Source organism: Chiloscyllium plagiosum, unplaced genomic scaffold (assembly GCF_037043375.1).
Source record: "Chiloscyllium plagiosum isolate Xiang-an unplaced genomic scaffold, Cpla_swu_hap1 HiC_scaffold_12, whole genome shotgun sequence".
Lineage (NCBI taxonomy): Eukaryota > Metazoa > Chordata > Chondrichthyes > Orectolobiformes > Hemiscylliidae > Chiloscyllium > Chiloscyllium plagiosum.
The window spans coordinates 29937151-29954215 of NW_028270150.1; the positions used below are offsets into that span (position 1 = coordinate 29937151).

General features: G+C 43.1%; 1 protein-coding gene across 3 annotated transcripts in view; it reads left to right on the forward strand.

Moving 5' to 3' along the window:
- Positions 1-17065, forward strand: part of LOC122555366 (transmembrane protein 50B) — a 78841-nt gene that overhangs the window by 12043 nt on the left and 49733 nt on the right. For all 3 annotated transcript variants that reach the window (XM_087992584.1, XM_043701301.2, XM_087992585.1), the window contains exon 2: positions 8644-8810. In XM_087992584.1, coding sequence (XP_087848710.1) covers positions 8712-8810 — 99 coding nt within the window. In that variant the 5' untranslated portion in view covers positions 8644-8711. The remainder of the gene's footprint in view (positions 1-8643; positions 8811-17065) is intronic.

The window sequence follows — 17065 nt, forward strand, 5'->3', positions numbered from 1 at the left end:
CACTCGAGTAAAAGTCACCGAATTGTGGTCACTGTCCCCAAAGTGCTCATCTACCTCCAATTCTAACACCTGGCCTGGTTCGTTACCCAGAACCAAATCCAGTATGGCCTCACCTCTTGTTGGCCTGTCTACATATTGTGTCAGGAAACCCTCCTGCACACATTGGACAAACACCGACCCATCTAACGAACTCGAGCTATAGCTTTCCCAGTCAATATCTGGAAAGTTAAAGTCCCCCATAACAACCACCCTATTACTTTCACTCTTCTCCTGAATCATCCTCGCAATCCTTTCTTCTAAGCCTCTAGGACTATTAGGTGGCCTGTAGAAAACTCCTAACAGGGTGACCTCACCTTTCCTATTCCTAACCTCAGCCCAAACTACCTCAGATGGCGAGTCTTCATCCATCGTCCTTTCCACCGCTGTAATACTATCTTTCACAAGCAATGCCACACTTGCCCCTCTTTTACCCCCACCTCTGACCCTACTAAAACATTTAAACCCTGGAACCTGCAACAGCCAATCCTGTCCCTGTTCTACCCATGTCTCCGTAATAGCCACAACATCGAAATCCCAGGTACCAACCCACGCTGCAAGTTCACCTACCTTATTTCGTATACTACTTGCATTGAAGTGTACACACTTCAAGCCACTTTCCTGTTTACAGGCACCCTCCTTTGAGATTGATGCCATGTTCCTAACCTCCCTACACTCCAGGTCCTGCACCCTAAAGCTACAGTCTAGGTTCCCATGCCCCTGCAGAGTTAGTTTAAACCCCCCCCCCCCCCCCCCCAAGAGCACTAGCAAACCTCCCCCCAAGGATACTGGTGCCCCTCAGGTTCAGGTGTAGACCATCCTGTTTATAGAATCCTGTTTATAGATCACATCTACCACTCTGCCCTCCTCAATCCCCTGTTACTACTTCAAAAACTATGCTAAATGCATTCATATCAAGTGGAAAGTGACCTTGGTTGATATCAGTGTTCTTAGCAAGAAATAGATTTGTATTAGCTTACTAACAGTATTTATTTTGTGAAGCAAACCTCATCACTTTGATGCTTCGCATGGAACCTAAACCTCGCTCTTTCTTTTATCATTTTGATCAACTCTTGGTGAAAAGGAATTTATTTGATTTTAAATATTACAATTGCCTCAAAACTCTTGTACTTAGTAGCTCTTCTTAAAAAAACTTCTGTTGCCCTCCCTCCAGTGGAAGCTTTTGTTTACTGAGATTAATGCAAAGTAGAATTATTTCCCTGTAGCAGAGACAATAAAGTTGTCTGCAATACATATTCATTTGAAAGCACTTGGGCAGGTCAAGTGCTTGAAGTCTTGTTGCAGTTGTTTCCTGTTAGAACAGGGATTTTCTTTCTGGGAGGGTCTAACAGTATTAAGCACTATTGGATGCTTGAGAATTTGCTGGCTATTGTATGCTTTAAGGACCAAAATTTGCTGCATTTCGGATAACAACAAGGAGCAGAAAAATAAACTTGTAATTAGAAAATGTTAGTAATATCCTTCCTTTGAAAACTATGCACAGAAATCCCAATGGAACCAATTTTACTTAAGCAACATTAAAGACTGTGTTTTGCCAATAAGACCCAATATTTTTTCACTGTTTTCCATTGTAGCCAAACATCAATATCCAAACAGCACTTGTGGCGTGACACACCTAATCTCTCTCATTAGTTGCTGCAAAAGCAAAATCAATTCCTTGTGTTTATAGATTCTAGCATCATCAAAACAAACAGCGTTCCAGCAAATGGAGCTAATTATGCAATTTATATTGTATTATTATTCATTGGATGTGGATATCATTGGCATTGCCTGAAACAAAAACTGAAATTGCTGTAAAAACTGAGCAGGTCTGGCAGCATCTCTGAAGACAAAGCAGAGTTCATGTTTTGTATCCAGTGATCCTTCTGTGAACTGATTGTAGATAGGAAAAGGTTGCTTTATATGCTGAAGCTGGGTGCAAGATAAGTGAAGATGGAGCCCAGAGAGAACAGCATAAAGGAATGGGTAAAGGGCAGCCTGGGAGAATTAGTAGCTGACAACAGCTTGGTTGTGCTACTAGCCCATGTTGGTCAAGGCATGGTGTATGAGGGTTGGGGTAAGGAAATGGGGAAAAGGTGCCCAGGCCCTAATATTATTGAACTCTATTAAAGCCTGATGGCTGCAGGGTCTCCATGCAGGAAATAAAATGCTGCTCTTGAAGCTTGCGCAGAACTTTGCTGGAGTGGTGCAGACAACCTGAGACCGGTTTTGGCTGGAAAATATGGTATTGTGTTGAAGTGGCAGGCAAAGGGAAATTCAGGGTCATTTTTTTTTTGCACGAGTGTAGGTGTTCCCCAAAGCGGTTGCTCCGTCTGCATTTCACTTCCTCACATTGTGAGCAGTGAATACAGAAAACTAGATTGAGTGAATTGCAGGCAAATTGTTGCTTCACCTAGAAGTAAATGAACAGGTATCGCATCTTCTGCGATTGCATGGGAAGGTGCTTTGAAGAAGGCTGACAAGTAAGGGGACGGGAATGTGTCCTTTGACAGCATCTCTTCCCCCCCCAAGTTGGCTAATGATCCTTCGGATGTAGGTTGGTAAATGAGGGCAAGGTGACCTTGTTGGTGTTGCCAGAGGGAAGAGAAAGGGTGAGGACTGACATATGGGAGAAGAGTCGGATACAGCCAAGGACCCTGTCAATTAGTGGTGGGGAGAAAGAAGATGGACATTTTAGAAGCCCTGTTGTAGAAGCTGGCACCACTGGAACAGATGCGATGGAGGCAGTGAAACTGGGAGAATGGAACAGAAAGCAAATTTGGATGTAATGGTGTTACCGTTAAATAAAGGTAATTAATGGGGCATGAGAGAGGAACTGACAAAAATTGACTGGAAGCAGAGTCCAGTGGGGAAAACAGTAGAGCAACAATGGCAGGAGTTTCTGGGTGTAATTGAAGACACAGTACAGAAACTCCTGCCTGGCTATCCTGATAGCTCCCTCCTGGCTATCCTGTATCCCTCCAACGCTCTGTCTGAACCTTGTTTCCTCAACCTTATGTAAGCCGCCTCCTTCCTCCTTACAAGACATTCAACCTCTGTTATACCATTTCTAATTAGCAATGCCACCCCCCCCTCCTTTTTTACCACCCCCCCCTAATCTTACTGAAACATCTGTAACCTGGAACCTCCAACAACCATTCCTGTCCCTCTTCTATCCACGTTTCCGTGATGGCCACAACATCGTAGTCCCAAGTACCGATGCACGCCTTAAGTTCACCCACCTTATTTCTGATACTCCTTGCGTTGAAGTATGCACACTTAAGCCTATCTCTGTGTCCGCAAGTATTCCCTGTCAGTGCTACCTTCTCCACAGCCTCCCTACATTCTTGGACATCCTGAAAAACAGCTAACCTACTTGCTGGACTACAAGTCTGGATCCCATTCCCCTGCCAAATTAGTTTAACCCCCCCCCCCCCCCCAAAGAGTGCTAGCAAACCTACCCCCCAGGATATTGGTGCCCTTCTGGTTCAGGTGCAACCCATCCTGCTTGTACAGGTCCCACCTTCCCCAGAATGCAGTCCAATTGTCCAAATACCTGAAGCCCTCCCTCCTACACCATCCTTGCAACCACGTTGCACAAACAAACAGAGGATAACAAAGAGAAATAAGGAAGGAGAGGATCAAATATGAAGGGAGGCTAGCCAGTAATATTAGAAATGATAGTAAAAGTTTCTTTCAATACTTAAGAAACAAATGAGGCAAAAGTTGAAATTGGGACACTCCAAATTGATGCAGGAAGTCTGTGACGGGAGATAAGGAAATAGCTGAAGAACTTAGTAAATACTTTATGTCAGTCTTCACATGTCTAATGAGTAATATCCCAACAATTAAGGAGAGCCGGGGGCACATTTGAGTATGGTAGCTTTTGCAAAAGAGAAAGTGCTAGAAAAGCTAAAAAGTTTAAAAATTGATAAATTTCCTGACCCCGATGGGCTACACCTTAGAGTTTTGAGGGAGGTGGCTGAGGAAATAGCGGAGGCACTGACTGTGATCTTTCAAAAATCACTCGAGTCATGGAAAGTCCCAGATGATTGGAAAATTGCTGTTGTAACCCCTTGTTCAAGAAAGGATCAAGACAAAAGATGGAAAATTGGGGCAGAAGCTGTTCACTTTCTATATAAGGGATCTGAATGAAGGGACTGGGGGTATTCTGGCGAAGTTTGTTGATGATATAAAGTTAGGTGGACAGGCAGGTAGTACTGAGGAGGTGGGGGGGAGGCTGCAGAAAGATTTCAACAATTTAGGAGAGTGGTGCAGGAAATGGCTGAAATTTGTGAGCAAATGCGAGGTCTTGCACTTTGGAAAGAAGAATACAGGCATGGACTATTTTCTAAACTGAGAAAATTCATAAAGCTGAAGTACAAAGGGGTCTGGGATTGCTAGTCCAGGATTCTGTAAGGTTAACTTTCAGGTTGAGCCTGTGATTAAGAAAGTGAATGTAATGTTGTCATTTATCTCGAGGGTTGGAATATAAAAGCAGCGATGTGCTTCTGAGACTTCATAAAGCTCTAGTTCGGGCCCATTTAAAATACTGTGTCCAATTTTGGGCCCCACCCCTCAGGAAGAGCATACTGACACTGGAGCGTATCTAGCAGAGATTCACACGGATGATCCCTGGAATGGTAAGCCGAACATATGATGAATGACTGGGGATCCTGGGATTATACTCATTAGAGTTTAGAAGGTTGAGGGGAGATCTAATAGAAACTTACAAGGTAATGCATGGCTTGGAAAAGGTGAACGCTGGGAAGTTGTTTCACTAGGGCCCATGGGCACAGCCTTCAAATTAGAGGGGCCAATTGAGGATGGAAATGAGACATTTCTTCAGTCAGTGTGGTGGGCCTGTGGAATTCATTGCCAAGGAGCGCAGTGGAGGCCAGGACGTTAAATGTCTTCAAGGCAGAGATTGATACAATTTTGATCTTGCAAGGAATTAAGGGCTACGGGAAGTGTGTAGGTGAGTGGAATTGAAATGCCCATCAGCCATGATTAAATGGCGGAGTGGACTCGATAGGCCGAATGGCCTGCCTTCCACTCCTACGTCTTTTGGTCTTGCTATAAAAAGCAGAGTGTGAAGGTGTATAGTTATTGGATATTGGTGGCCAGTCTAACCCCAGAAATGGAAACAAACATTGAGGAAGTGAAGGGAGGAGTCAGATGGACCATATAAAGGTGAGAGCAGAGCAGAGGAAGTGAAATTGATAAAGTTCTCCAATTCTGGATGAGAGAGACAAGTAGAAACAGTTCCATAATCTTGACCAAACAAAAGGCAAGGAACGGCGATTATAGTTTCAGGTCAGAGTAGTACATGGTTTGGAGGGCAACATGCAACTGGTGGTGTTCCCATGGATCTGCTGCACTTGTCCTTCTGGAAGATGAAGTCATCGGTTTGGAAGATGGTGTCAAAGGAGCTGCAGTATATCTTGTAAATGGCAAACATTACTGAGTCAGTGGGCTACTGTTAGAGTGAGTCAGTGTTTAAGTGGCAAATCCACTGAATAAAGGACACTGCTTTGTCCTGGACAGTGTTGAGCTTCCTTGGTATTGTTAAAGCTGCACTTATCCAGGCAAGTGGCAAGTATTCCATCATACTCCTGAATTGTCGATAGTGAATGGCTTCAGGGAATCAGAGGGTGATCCAGCTTCTGATCTCTTGCCATTATATTTGTGACTAGTCCAGTTCTGATTCTGGTTCCTTCAACATTCTTGTGGTGTTGAGGAATTCTGCAATGCAATTGAAAATCATCAAAGAGGTGGCTATGCTCTTGATGGAGATGGCCAAATGTGTTTTATACAAATTTTATTTGCAACTTAACAGCCCAGACTTGATTTTGACAAGGGTCTTATTGCACGTGTGCACTGATAACTTCAATTTCTGAGGAGTTTCACGTAGAACTGACCACTGCATATTAAATGAAGAGAGGGTCAAAATGTGTGTTTGAAGATGGTTGGAAGCAGGACAGTACCCTGGATAACTTTCTACTTTGTCACCTGTTCACCAGTGTTACAGTTGTACGGGAGCATACACATTGGCTGAGTTATAGTAATTTTGGAGGACAAGTTTTCATTACTGAAGCTGGGATGCTATTGAGTATTACAATCCTTTGATGTATTCAGTTTGGAGGTAAAGAGATCAATCCTGAAAATGTATATAATTGATCAAACTTTTGCACTTGTGAAGTTCGTGACTCAAGAGGAAGTTGGGATTGATGTCCACCTGACATTTCTGATGGATGATGGTAGCTGATATTTGGAATATTTTTGTGCAGATATGCTGGGTTCTGTTGTCATTGAGGGTAACACCACCACCTTTGTTTAGTTGATTAATTGTCTGCTACCATTGACTGCTTTGTGGCCGGATTGCAGATCTTTGATCTCATCCATTTGTTGTAGAATCACTGTCTCTGTTGTTTAGCACATGTCTTAATATCATAAGCCCATAAGATATTGTAGCTGATGTAGATTAGAGTGGTGCTGGAAAAGCACAGCAGGTCAGGCAGCATCTGAGGAGCAGGAAGATTGATGTTTCGGGCAAAAGCCAATCATCAGGAATGGAGGCAGGGAGCCTCCAGGGTGGAGAGATAAATGAGGGGGGGGGGGAGCTGCGGATAAAGGTAGTAAAGGTGGATGGAGGTGGGGATGAAGGTATAGGTCAGAGGGGAGGGTGGCTGTAACAAGGACAGAACCTCCCTGGTCCTCACCTTGCACACTACCAACCTTCGCATTAACCACATCATCTGCCGACATTTCTGCCACCTCCAAACGGACCCCACCACCAGGGATATATTTCCCTCCCCACCCCTTTCCGCTATCCACAAAGACCGTTCCCTCTGTGACTACCTGGTCAGGTCCATGTCCCCCAACAACCCACCCTCCTGTTCTGGCACCTTCCCTGCCATCACAGGAATTGTAAAACCTGTGCCCTCCCCTCCATCCAAGGCCCCAAAGGAGCCTTCCACATCCATCAAAGATTTTCACCTGCACATCCACCAATGTCATTTATTGTATCCGTTGCTCCTGATATGGTCTTCTCTACATTGGGGAGACTGGAACGCCTCCTTGCAGAGCGCTTTAGGGAGCATCTCTGCGACACCCACACCAAACAACCTCACTGTCCCGTGCCTGAACATTCAACTCCCCCTCCCACTCCTGGGCCTCCTCCACAGCCACTCCCTCACTACCCAACGCCTGGAAGAAGAACGCATTATCTTCTGCCTCGGAACACTTCAACCCCAGGGCATCAATGTGGATTTCACAAGTTTCCTCATTTTCCCCTCCCCCCACCTTACCCCAGTTCCAAACTTCCAGCTCAGCACTGTCCCCATGACCTGTCCTACCTGCCAACCTCCCTTCACACCTATCCGCACCACCCCACTCTCTGACCTATCACCTTTGTCCCCATCTCCATTCACCCATTGTATTCTTTTGCTACCTTCCCCCTACTCTCTGACCTATTACCTTCATCCCCATCCCATTCACCTATTTTACTCTTTGCTACCTTCTCCCTAGTCAACGCCACCCTCCACCCCAATTTATCTCTGGCTCCCTGCCTCCATTCCTGATGAAGGGCTTTTGCCCACAACATTGATTTTCCTGCTCCTCGGATGCTGCCTGACCTGTTGTGCTTTTCCAGCACCACTCTAATATAGACTCTGGTTTCCAGTATCTGCAGTCCTCAGCTTTTGCCTAGTTGTATCTGATGTAGGCTATTAAACTCCATAAAGTCTGCTCTGCAAATTCAATTAGGTTTAGCACTCAGAAGGTAGTCAATCGATGGAATCCTTCAATAACCTCTGTGGCAAAGTTATTAAGCACATTCCAAAAGAATTAGAGGTGACAGACTTGAAGCACGAGGCTTGGTGAACTTGACAGGGTAAATGTAGAATGGTTGTTTCTCCTTGTGGGAGAGTCTAGGAATAGAGAGCATAATCTCAGTAAGGGTTGTCCATTTAAAAGTTGAGAAATTTCTTTGCAGGAATTCTTTATTGTAGAGAGTTGTTGAGATTGTATCAAGGTAAGTATATTCAAGGTTAAAATGGAACAGATTTTTAATCAGTAAGAGAATCAAGGATTATGGGGAAAAGGCAGGAAAGTGGCATGCGGAATATCAGATCAACTATCATCTCATTAGTGAAGCAGACTCGATGGTCTGAATGGCTGACATTGATTCCCGCATCTTATGATTTTATCATAATTCTGTTTAGTAGAGGTCTACAGATGTTAATGAGCAGGACTGTGCATGTTTGACTGCATATAACTTCTGTCATGCCTGGGTAAATTTGCCTATATGTTAATGTAGCACTTTGTAAATGGAATTAATATGTTGTATTCATTTCTTCCAAGTTATCTGATATAAAAACTGAACAAAAGTAGATACTTTACAACTTGAGAAAATTGTTTTTTTTTAATTCCTGAAGCAAACGTCAGATTGGAATGCAAACTAATACCAGTGGAATACAGGGAATGGGGAAAATCCAGCATTTAGTCCAGCTATAAAGTGGATTTGGCCAGTAGTTTCTGTTCATGAATGAAGCAAGGCCAGAGTGATTATTTTTCCTAATGGTATTGTGTATTTCTTTCTTTCAGTGAAACTTGAACAGAACCTGAAAGGTGAAGTCCAGTGAATAGAATACAGTCTAAACAGTAGTTTTAAGATGGCTGGATTCCTGGACAACTTTCGCTGGCCGGAGTTTGAATGTATTGACTGGGGAGAAAGCAGAAATGCAGTTGCTTCTATAGTAGCTGGGGTGTTGGTAAGTTCTGTGAATAAATTTGTGAACAGGTAACTATTATTTTAATGCCTCACTTTAGAGATGTATCCAACATTACTAACTACTTCTTGAAAATACTGTGCTCGTGATCCATGGCATAGCCCAAGAAATTATTTTAAGTGTTATACGTGAATAATTGTGACACGCTACAGCCATTTTAATCCCATCAGTCCCTGTGGAATATAAATATTAACATGAACAAATATTATTGATCATCTTTATCTGTCTGTTACTGGGAGAAAGTTAAGACTGCAGATGCTGGAGATCAGAGTAGAGAGTGTAGTGCTGGAAAAGGACAGCCAGTCAATTAGCATCTGAGAAGCAGGAGAATCGACGTTTCGGGCATAAGCTCCTTGGATGCTGTCTGACCTGCTGTGCTTTTCCAGCACTGCCATGCCTGTCACTGAATGTATTATTCATATCTTGTTCAATTCACTCTTGTGGAGTTTTGAGATCCATGAAATGTTGTCACCACAGTCTTACCAGACCATCGGGGCTGCTCTCTTGTTAGAGAGAAGCATCTGGTGGTGATTTAACAGTGGTACTTAATGGTAAGGTCCGAGAGAGTGTTGCTGAACAAAGAGACCTTGGAGTGCATGTTCATGGCTCCTTGAAAGTGGAGTAGCAGGCAGATAGGATAGTGAAGAAGACATTTGGTGTGCTTTCCTTTATTGATCAGAGTATTGAGTACAGGAGTTGGGAGGTCATGTTGCGGCTGTACAGAACATTGGTTAGGCCACTGTTGGAATATTGCATGCAATTCTGGTCTCCTTCCTATCAGAAAGATGTTGTGAAACTTGAAAGGGTTCAGAAAAGCTTTACAAGGATGTTGCCAGGGTTGGAGGATTTGAGCTATAGGGAGAGGCTGAACAGGCTGGTGCTGTTTTCCCTGGAGCGTCAGAGGTAAGGGGTGATCTTATAGAGGTTTATAAAATTGAGGGGCGTGGGTAGGGTAAATCGACAAGGTCTTTTCCCTGGGGTGGGGGAGACCAGAACTAGAGAGCATAGGTTTAGGATGAGAGGGGAAAGATATGAAAGAATCCGAAGGGGCAACTTTTTCACGCAGAGGGTGGTACGTGTATGGAATGAACTGCCAGAGGAAGTGGTGGAGGCTGGTACAATTGCAACATTTAAGAGGCATTTGGATGGGTATATGAATAGGAAGTGTTTGGAGGGATATGGGCTGGGTGCTGGCAGGTGGGACTAGATTGGGTTGGGATATCTGGTTGGCATGGACGGGTTGGACCGAAGGGTCTGTTTCCATGCTGTACATTTGTTACTCTTTTTAACCTGAGGGCCACCAGACCTCAGGTGAGGGAAGAGGTTGAGAAGGAGAGTCCTTCATGGTAACATCAAACCAGTGATGGAAATTGAACCCAAGCTGCTGGCATCATGCTGCTCTGCAAACCAACAATCCAGCCAACTGAGCTAAACTGATACCTGATCCATGGAAATATAGTTTCTCTGAAAGGAGCCCTTAGCTTCCTCATAACTATGACTATAGCTAAAGTACAACCCAGTTTAATGTAGTAAAATGTTGAATCACTTCATGCAGATAGTTATCAAATAACATTTGACTGAATGACATCAGCTGATATTATGAGAGGTAATAATGTTGGTTTGAGAGGTAAGTGTAAAGAAACAGAGCAAAATTAGGAGGGAATTAGAGTTTGGCTCTTATGCAGCTGATCTAAAATAAGATTTAGATCCATGGCTCTTCATGCCTGCTCCATCATGCAGTGGAGTTATGGCTTGATTGTGGTTCAACTTTGGTTTCCTGCCTGCACTTCCCCAAAATGCTTGCCTGCATTATCCACATGACTACAAATGCCGTCTCACCAAGACCCTAAACAATTGACAAAATGCCATCCTTTTATGTTCTGTTCCATTAATCTTGCCAGTCACTTGCTGTACTTGCAGACTAATTATGTGCGATCCATGTACCAGAGCACCCAGATTGTTCTGTACAGCAAATGTCTATGGTCATTTTTTTTTTTGCTGTTTCTCAGTACTATCAACTTTCCCCTACTTGCTTAACTAGTCTGTATCCGTTTGTGCATTCTTTGTCCTCTTGACGATTACTCTCCTACTTGTGTTAGTGGCCATTGGCACATTTAGTTGTCATGCATTCCAACCTTTCATCCAAACCATTTGTGTGCACTGCAAATAGTTGAGGTCCCAGCCCTGATTTCTGCAACACTCCGTACTGCAGCTTGACAATCTGAAAATAACACACTTTTTTTCTTTTGGCTTTCATTTGAGGTAACCGATCCTTTTATCCATTTCTAGTATCTCTACCCAATGAACACTCAAGTCGTGAAATTATGTTTTGAAATAGCATCTTATCAAATGAACATTGGCATGACCTTCAATGGTGGGATGAAGAAGACCGGGTCTGTCAGCAAGAGCCCAGAATTGGATGAGCATAGAGGTTTTGTAGAGCTAGAGGAAATGGGCAGGGATAAAGCAGCTATTCCATTCACCTGTCTGAAAAAGAAAGCATTCTGAAGTGGTTGCAAGAGGAACAATTTCCATGTGGACAGACGAGACCAATTAGAATAAAGGGAATTTTTGAGTTCAAGGTTTAAGCTCAAGATTTTGAGAGGAGGCAAGAGTGAGAGCAGCCTGGAGGAAACTGGAATGGTTGAGCCTAGAGGTAACAAAGGCACAAATAAATTGAATTGAATTTGCTTTATTATCACATGTATTCAGATCCATTACAGCATCATCTTAGGTGCAAAGGTACATGGGTACAGATACCTAACATAAAATTCTTAGGGGAACAAAATTAGAAAAGTAAAGAAATGAATAGTCAGGCATTATAGGTCATAGGAAATAACTAGAAAAATAATGAACTGAAAAGTTCAAAATATCAGTCTTCCGACTCGATTCATGCCAGCACCAAGCCTCAAGGGAGACATCTACCACCTTGCCGCTGCCAACACCAGACCCTATGCCATGTCTCTCTTGTCTCAGCTCGTCAGCTGCTAAAAACGAAAGTTGTGGAGGTAGTCTTCGTAACAGAGGATATAAAATGAAATGCTTAATTCCGGACGAGCAATATTGCCTCATTCAGTGGTGGATGAGACTTGGGGAGATGATACAATATTGAAACTAAAAATATTTTGGCACTGAGGATATTGAGGAATTTTGGGATGGACTGGGAAAGTGAAGAAAATGTATGTAATCAGCCATAATCTTCATGGATGGTGGAGCCAATTCAAAGAAATCTGCCATTTCTCATCATCTTAGCAAGTATCAGTATGGCTAGGGAACAGAGTTTGTAACAGGAATCAAAGATAATAGGTTTGGTCTTCCCAGCATTTCATCAGAGGAAATTTCTGCTCACTGGATGTTGGACAAAGTTAAAAATCACACAACGCCAGGTTATAGTCCAACAGGTTTATTTGGAAGCTAATGCTATAACGTGGTGTTGTATGATTTTTAACTTTGTCCACCCCAATCCAACACTGGCACCTCAAAGTCATGGATGTTGGGCAAACAGCATGACATCCGTGATGGAAAAGTTGAGAGAGGAAGTGGAGTTGAGCTTTGTCATTCATGTACATAGTCATATATAGAACATATAGAATATTACAGTGTAGTACAGGCCCTTCGGCCCTCGATGTTGCGCCGCCCTATCATACTAATCTGAAGCCCATCCCACCTACACTATTCCAAGTACGTCTATATGCCTGTCCAATGACGACTTAAATACAATTAAACTTGGCGTTGCAGGCAAATCTACTACCGTTGCAGGCAAAGCATTCCATACCCTTACTACTCTGAGTAAAGAAACTACCTCTGACATCTGTCTTATACCTATCTCCCCTCACTTTAAAGTTGAATCCCCTCGTGTTTGCCGTCCCCATACTTGGAAAAGGTCTCTCCCTGTCCACCCTATCTAACCCTTTGATTATCTCTGATACAGCACAGAAACAGATTCTTTGGTCCACCTCGTTCGTGCCAAACTGAACTAGTCTCATTTGCCTGCATTTCACCCATATCTTCTTAGACTTTTCCTTTTCATGTAACTCTCCAACTGTCGTTTAAATATTGTAACTGTACCTGCATCTACCACTTCCTCTAGCAGTTCATTCCATTTGTGAACCATTCTTTGCGTGAAAAGGTTGCCCTCAAGTCACGTTTAAATTTTTCTTCTCTCATCTTAAAACTGTCCTTGAATTTTGAACTCCCCAACCCAATGGAAAAGGCCTTGGCTATTCACCCTATCCATGCCCCTCATGATTTTATACATTTCTATAAGGTCACCCCACAACCTTCTCTGCTGCAGTGAAAATAGTGTCAGCCTCTCCAGCTTCCTTTTATTCTCATGCAAATCTTTTTGTATAAACAACAAACAGCAGTGAACCCAGCACTGATTTATGCATAATACCACTGGCCTACTGGCCTATAGTCTGAAAAACAAATCTCCATCATCACCCTATGTCTTCTACCATCAAACCAACCAAAGCCTCGCACATGATCCTGACAAGGAATTTTGCCCATACTAAACCAGGCATTCTACTTTTCGGATTATGTTGCCAGGGGTTAGTATCCTGATGAAAGGCTTTTGCCCGAAACGATTTCGCTGCTGCTCGGATGCTGCCTGAACTACTGTGCTCTTCCAGCACCACTAATCCAGAATGTAGATGAGAAATGGTTGGCTTTGGGGTATTCTAGATATATTGGTGCAGAAGTGGGATGAATCACCATTTAAAGTGATTCTTAAACAAGCTTGTTTGGCATGGAACTCGGAATGGGAAGATTCATGCAGTTGGGTCATGAAGCGGTGGTGTTGGGGGAGATTGGTATGGCACAATTGAAATGTGGATCTTATTCAAGGAACAGCTACTGCGTGTCCTTGATAAGTGTATATCTGTCAGGCAGGGGCGAAGTGGTCGAGCGAGGTGGCTGTGGTTTACTAAAGACGTTGAATCTCTTGTCAAGAGAAAGAAGGTGGCTTATGTTAGGATGAGATGTGAAGGCTCACTTAGGGTGACTGAGAGTTACAAGTTAGTCAGGAAAGACTTAAAGAGGGAGCTAAGAAGAGCCAGGAGGGCACATAAGAAGTCATTGACAGGTAGGATCAAGGGAAACTGTCAAGCTTTCTATAGGTATGTCAGGAATAAAAGAATGACCAGAAAGATTAGGGCCAATCAAGGATAGTTGTGGGAAGTTGTGCATGGAGTCCGAGGATAGGGGAAGCACTAAATGAATATTTTTCATCGGTATTCTCACTGGAAAAAGACAATGTTGTCTAGGAAAATACTGAGATACAGGCTACGAAGACTATACGGGATTGACATTCACAAGAAGGAGGTGTTAGTAATTCTGGAAAGTGTGAAAACAGATAAGTCCCCTGGGCTAGATGGGATTTATCCTAGGATTCTCTGGGAAGCCAGGGAGGAGATTGCAGAGTCTTTGGCTTTTGATCTTTGTTGTCATTATCTATAGGACGAGTGCTAGAAGACTTAAGGATATCAAATGTTGTCACTTTGTTCAAGGAGGGGAGGAGAGACAACTTTGGTAATCATAGACCAGTGAGCCTTCCTTCAGTTGTGGGTAAAATATTGGAAAGGGTTATAAGAGAGAGAATTTAATCATCTCCAGAAGAATAATTTGCTGAGGGATAGTCAACACTGTTTTGTGAAGGGTAGGTCGTGCCTCACAAAGCATATTGAGTTCTTTGAGAAGGTGACCAAACAGGTGGATGAGGGTAAAGTGGTTGATGTGGTGTATATGGATTTCAGCAAGGCGTTTGATAAGGTTCCCCAAGGTTGGCTAATGCAGAACATATGGCAGCATGGAATTGAGGGTGATTTAGCAATTTGGCTTGCTGAAAGAAGACAGAGGGTAGTGGTTGATGGGAAACGTTCATCCTAAAGTTCAGTTAGTGGTTGTGTATTACCAGGATCTGTTTTGCGGCCACTGCTGTTTGTCATTGTTATAAATGACTTAGGTGAGGGCATAGGAGGATGGGTTAGTAAATTTGTGGCTGACACTAAGGTTGGAGGAGTTGTGGATAGTGCAGAAGGATGTTGCAGGTTACAGAGGGATGTAGATAAGCTGCAGAGCTGGCAATGGAGTTCAATGCAGAAAAGTGTGAGGTGATTTGCTTTGGAAGGTGCAACAGGAATGCAGAGTACTGGGCTAATGGTAAGATTCTTGGTAGTGTGGATGAGCAGAGCGATCTAGGTGTCCATGTCCATAGATCCCTGAAAGTAACCACCCAGGTTGATAGGGTTATTAAGAAGGCATACGGTGTGTTAGCTTTTATTGGCAAAGGGATTGTGTTTCAGAGCCATTAGGTCTTACTGTAGCTGCACAAAACTATGGTGCAGCTGCACTTGGATTTTTGCGTACAGTTCTGGTCTCTGCATTATAGGAAGGATGTGGAATCTTTGGAAAGGGTTCAGAGGAGATTTAGTGGGATGTTGGCTGGTATGGAGGGAGGGTCTTGTGAGGAAAGGCTGAGAGGATGTTGAGAGATGAATTAATTGAGACATAAAAGATAATCAGAGGGCTAGATAGGGTGGACAGGGAGAGCATTTTTTCCTCAGATGGTGATGGCTAGCATGAGGGGCATGCTTTAAATTGAGGGGTGATAGATATAAGACAGATATCAGAAGTAGTTTCTTTTCTCAGTAGTAGCGGTGTGGAATGCACTGCCTGCAACAGTAGTAGACACGCCAACTTTAAGGGCATTCAGATGGTCATTGGATAGTCATATGGAGGAAAATGGAATCATGTAGGATGGATGGGCTTCAGATTGTTGCGCTTCTATGTTCTGTGGTTACCTGTATGGGCAGGTAAAGCAGGTAAGGAGGAATAATTTGTCATAACTGCTGTCTCGTAGGATGTAACTTGTGACTTTGAGGGCCTTTGTAAGGCTGTGTTATGATAACTTATAGAAGTTCAGAAAGAGCTGACACTGTTCCTTTAAACTATCAAACTTTTATATTCAAAATAAAACTGAGATTTCAATCTGCAAATACAATGTTACATAGCGGAGAGGGATATCAAAACAGGATGAAGATACTGGATACAGTTTGCAGGTGTTTCAAATGTTTCTAAAACAAGTACAACATACATTTTGCAACATAGCTCTTGATTAAGGAATTTTTACCAATCTTACATGCATTTTGTGAGCAACGTCATCACTAGGGAGTCTACAATTGTTGCCAAAACTGAAGTGGTTATTAAGAAAAGCATATGGTATGTAATATAGCTGCTTGGATGTAGGGTAGGAAAGATTAGATTAGATTACTTACAGTGTGGAAACAGGCCCTTCGGCCCAACAAGTCCACACCGACCCGCTGAAGCGCAACTCACCCATACCCGTACATTTACCCCTTACCTAACACTACAGGCAATTTAGCATGGCCAATTCACCTGACCTGCACATCTTTGTGATTGTGGGAGGAAACCGGAGCACCCGGAGGAAACCCACGCAGACACGGGGAGAACGTGCAAACTCCACACAGTCAGTCGCCTGAGGCGGGAATTGAACCCGGGTCTCCGGCGCTGTGAGGCAGCAGTGCTAACCACTGTGCCACCGTGCCGCCCACAAAGCTATTAGTTAATTAACTATCTCCTGACATGGGAATATTATCCATCGTCATATTATCCAGACATGCTCAGCACCACTTGAGTTGAGATTTTATGAATCACTTCAGTTACTGCAGTGCTATGTACTGCTGTCACTGACACTCTACGTATAAGGTGGACGATAGGGTGTGAATCAAACATCTTTGATCCAGCTTTGTTTTAAATGTTATTGGACTTCTTGAGAATTGGAGCTGGACTCATCCAAAGAAGTGGAGTGTGCTCTGGTGTACTGACATGTGCTGTATAGACAGTGCACGAGGTGGTGAAGGAAATTGCCAGCCTGTCTGAATTCATAATGTATTCAGTTGGAATTTAAGCCATCTATCCACAATGCATGTGCAGCTATTAAGGCTATTCCCTTCACAAGATTTGAACAGTCCTTTTTCTCAGCTTGTAATACTGCTGTCTGGTTATCTTTTTCTCCTCCACGTTCTGGTGCTTTCTACACATTTCCAATGATAATTAAATACATTTGAATTTCATGCAAAGTATTTGATAAACTTTTTGGCGCCAAATAAATTTAATGGCAGATATGTTAACATTGTGAATAAAATGTAATTAATCCTTCACCTGACATGGTGAAAGCATTTTACTTTATCCCAATAACAATGAAGGATAAGTCTGAT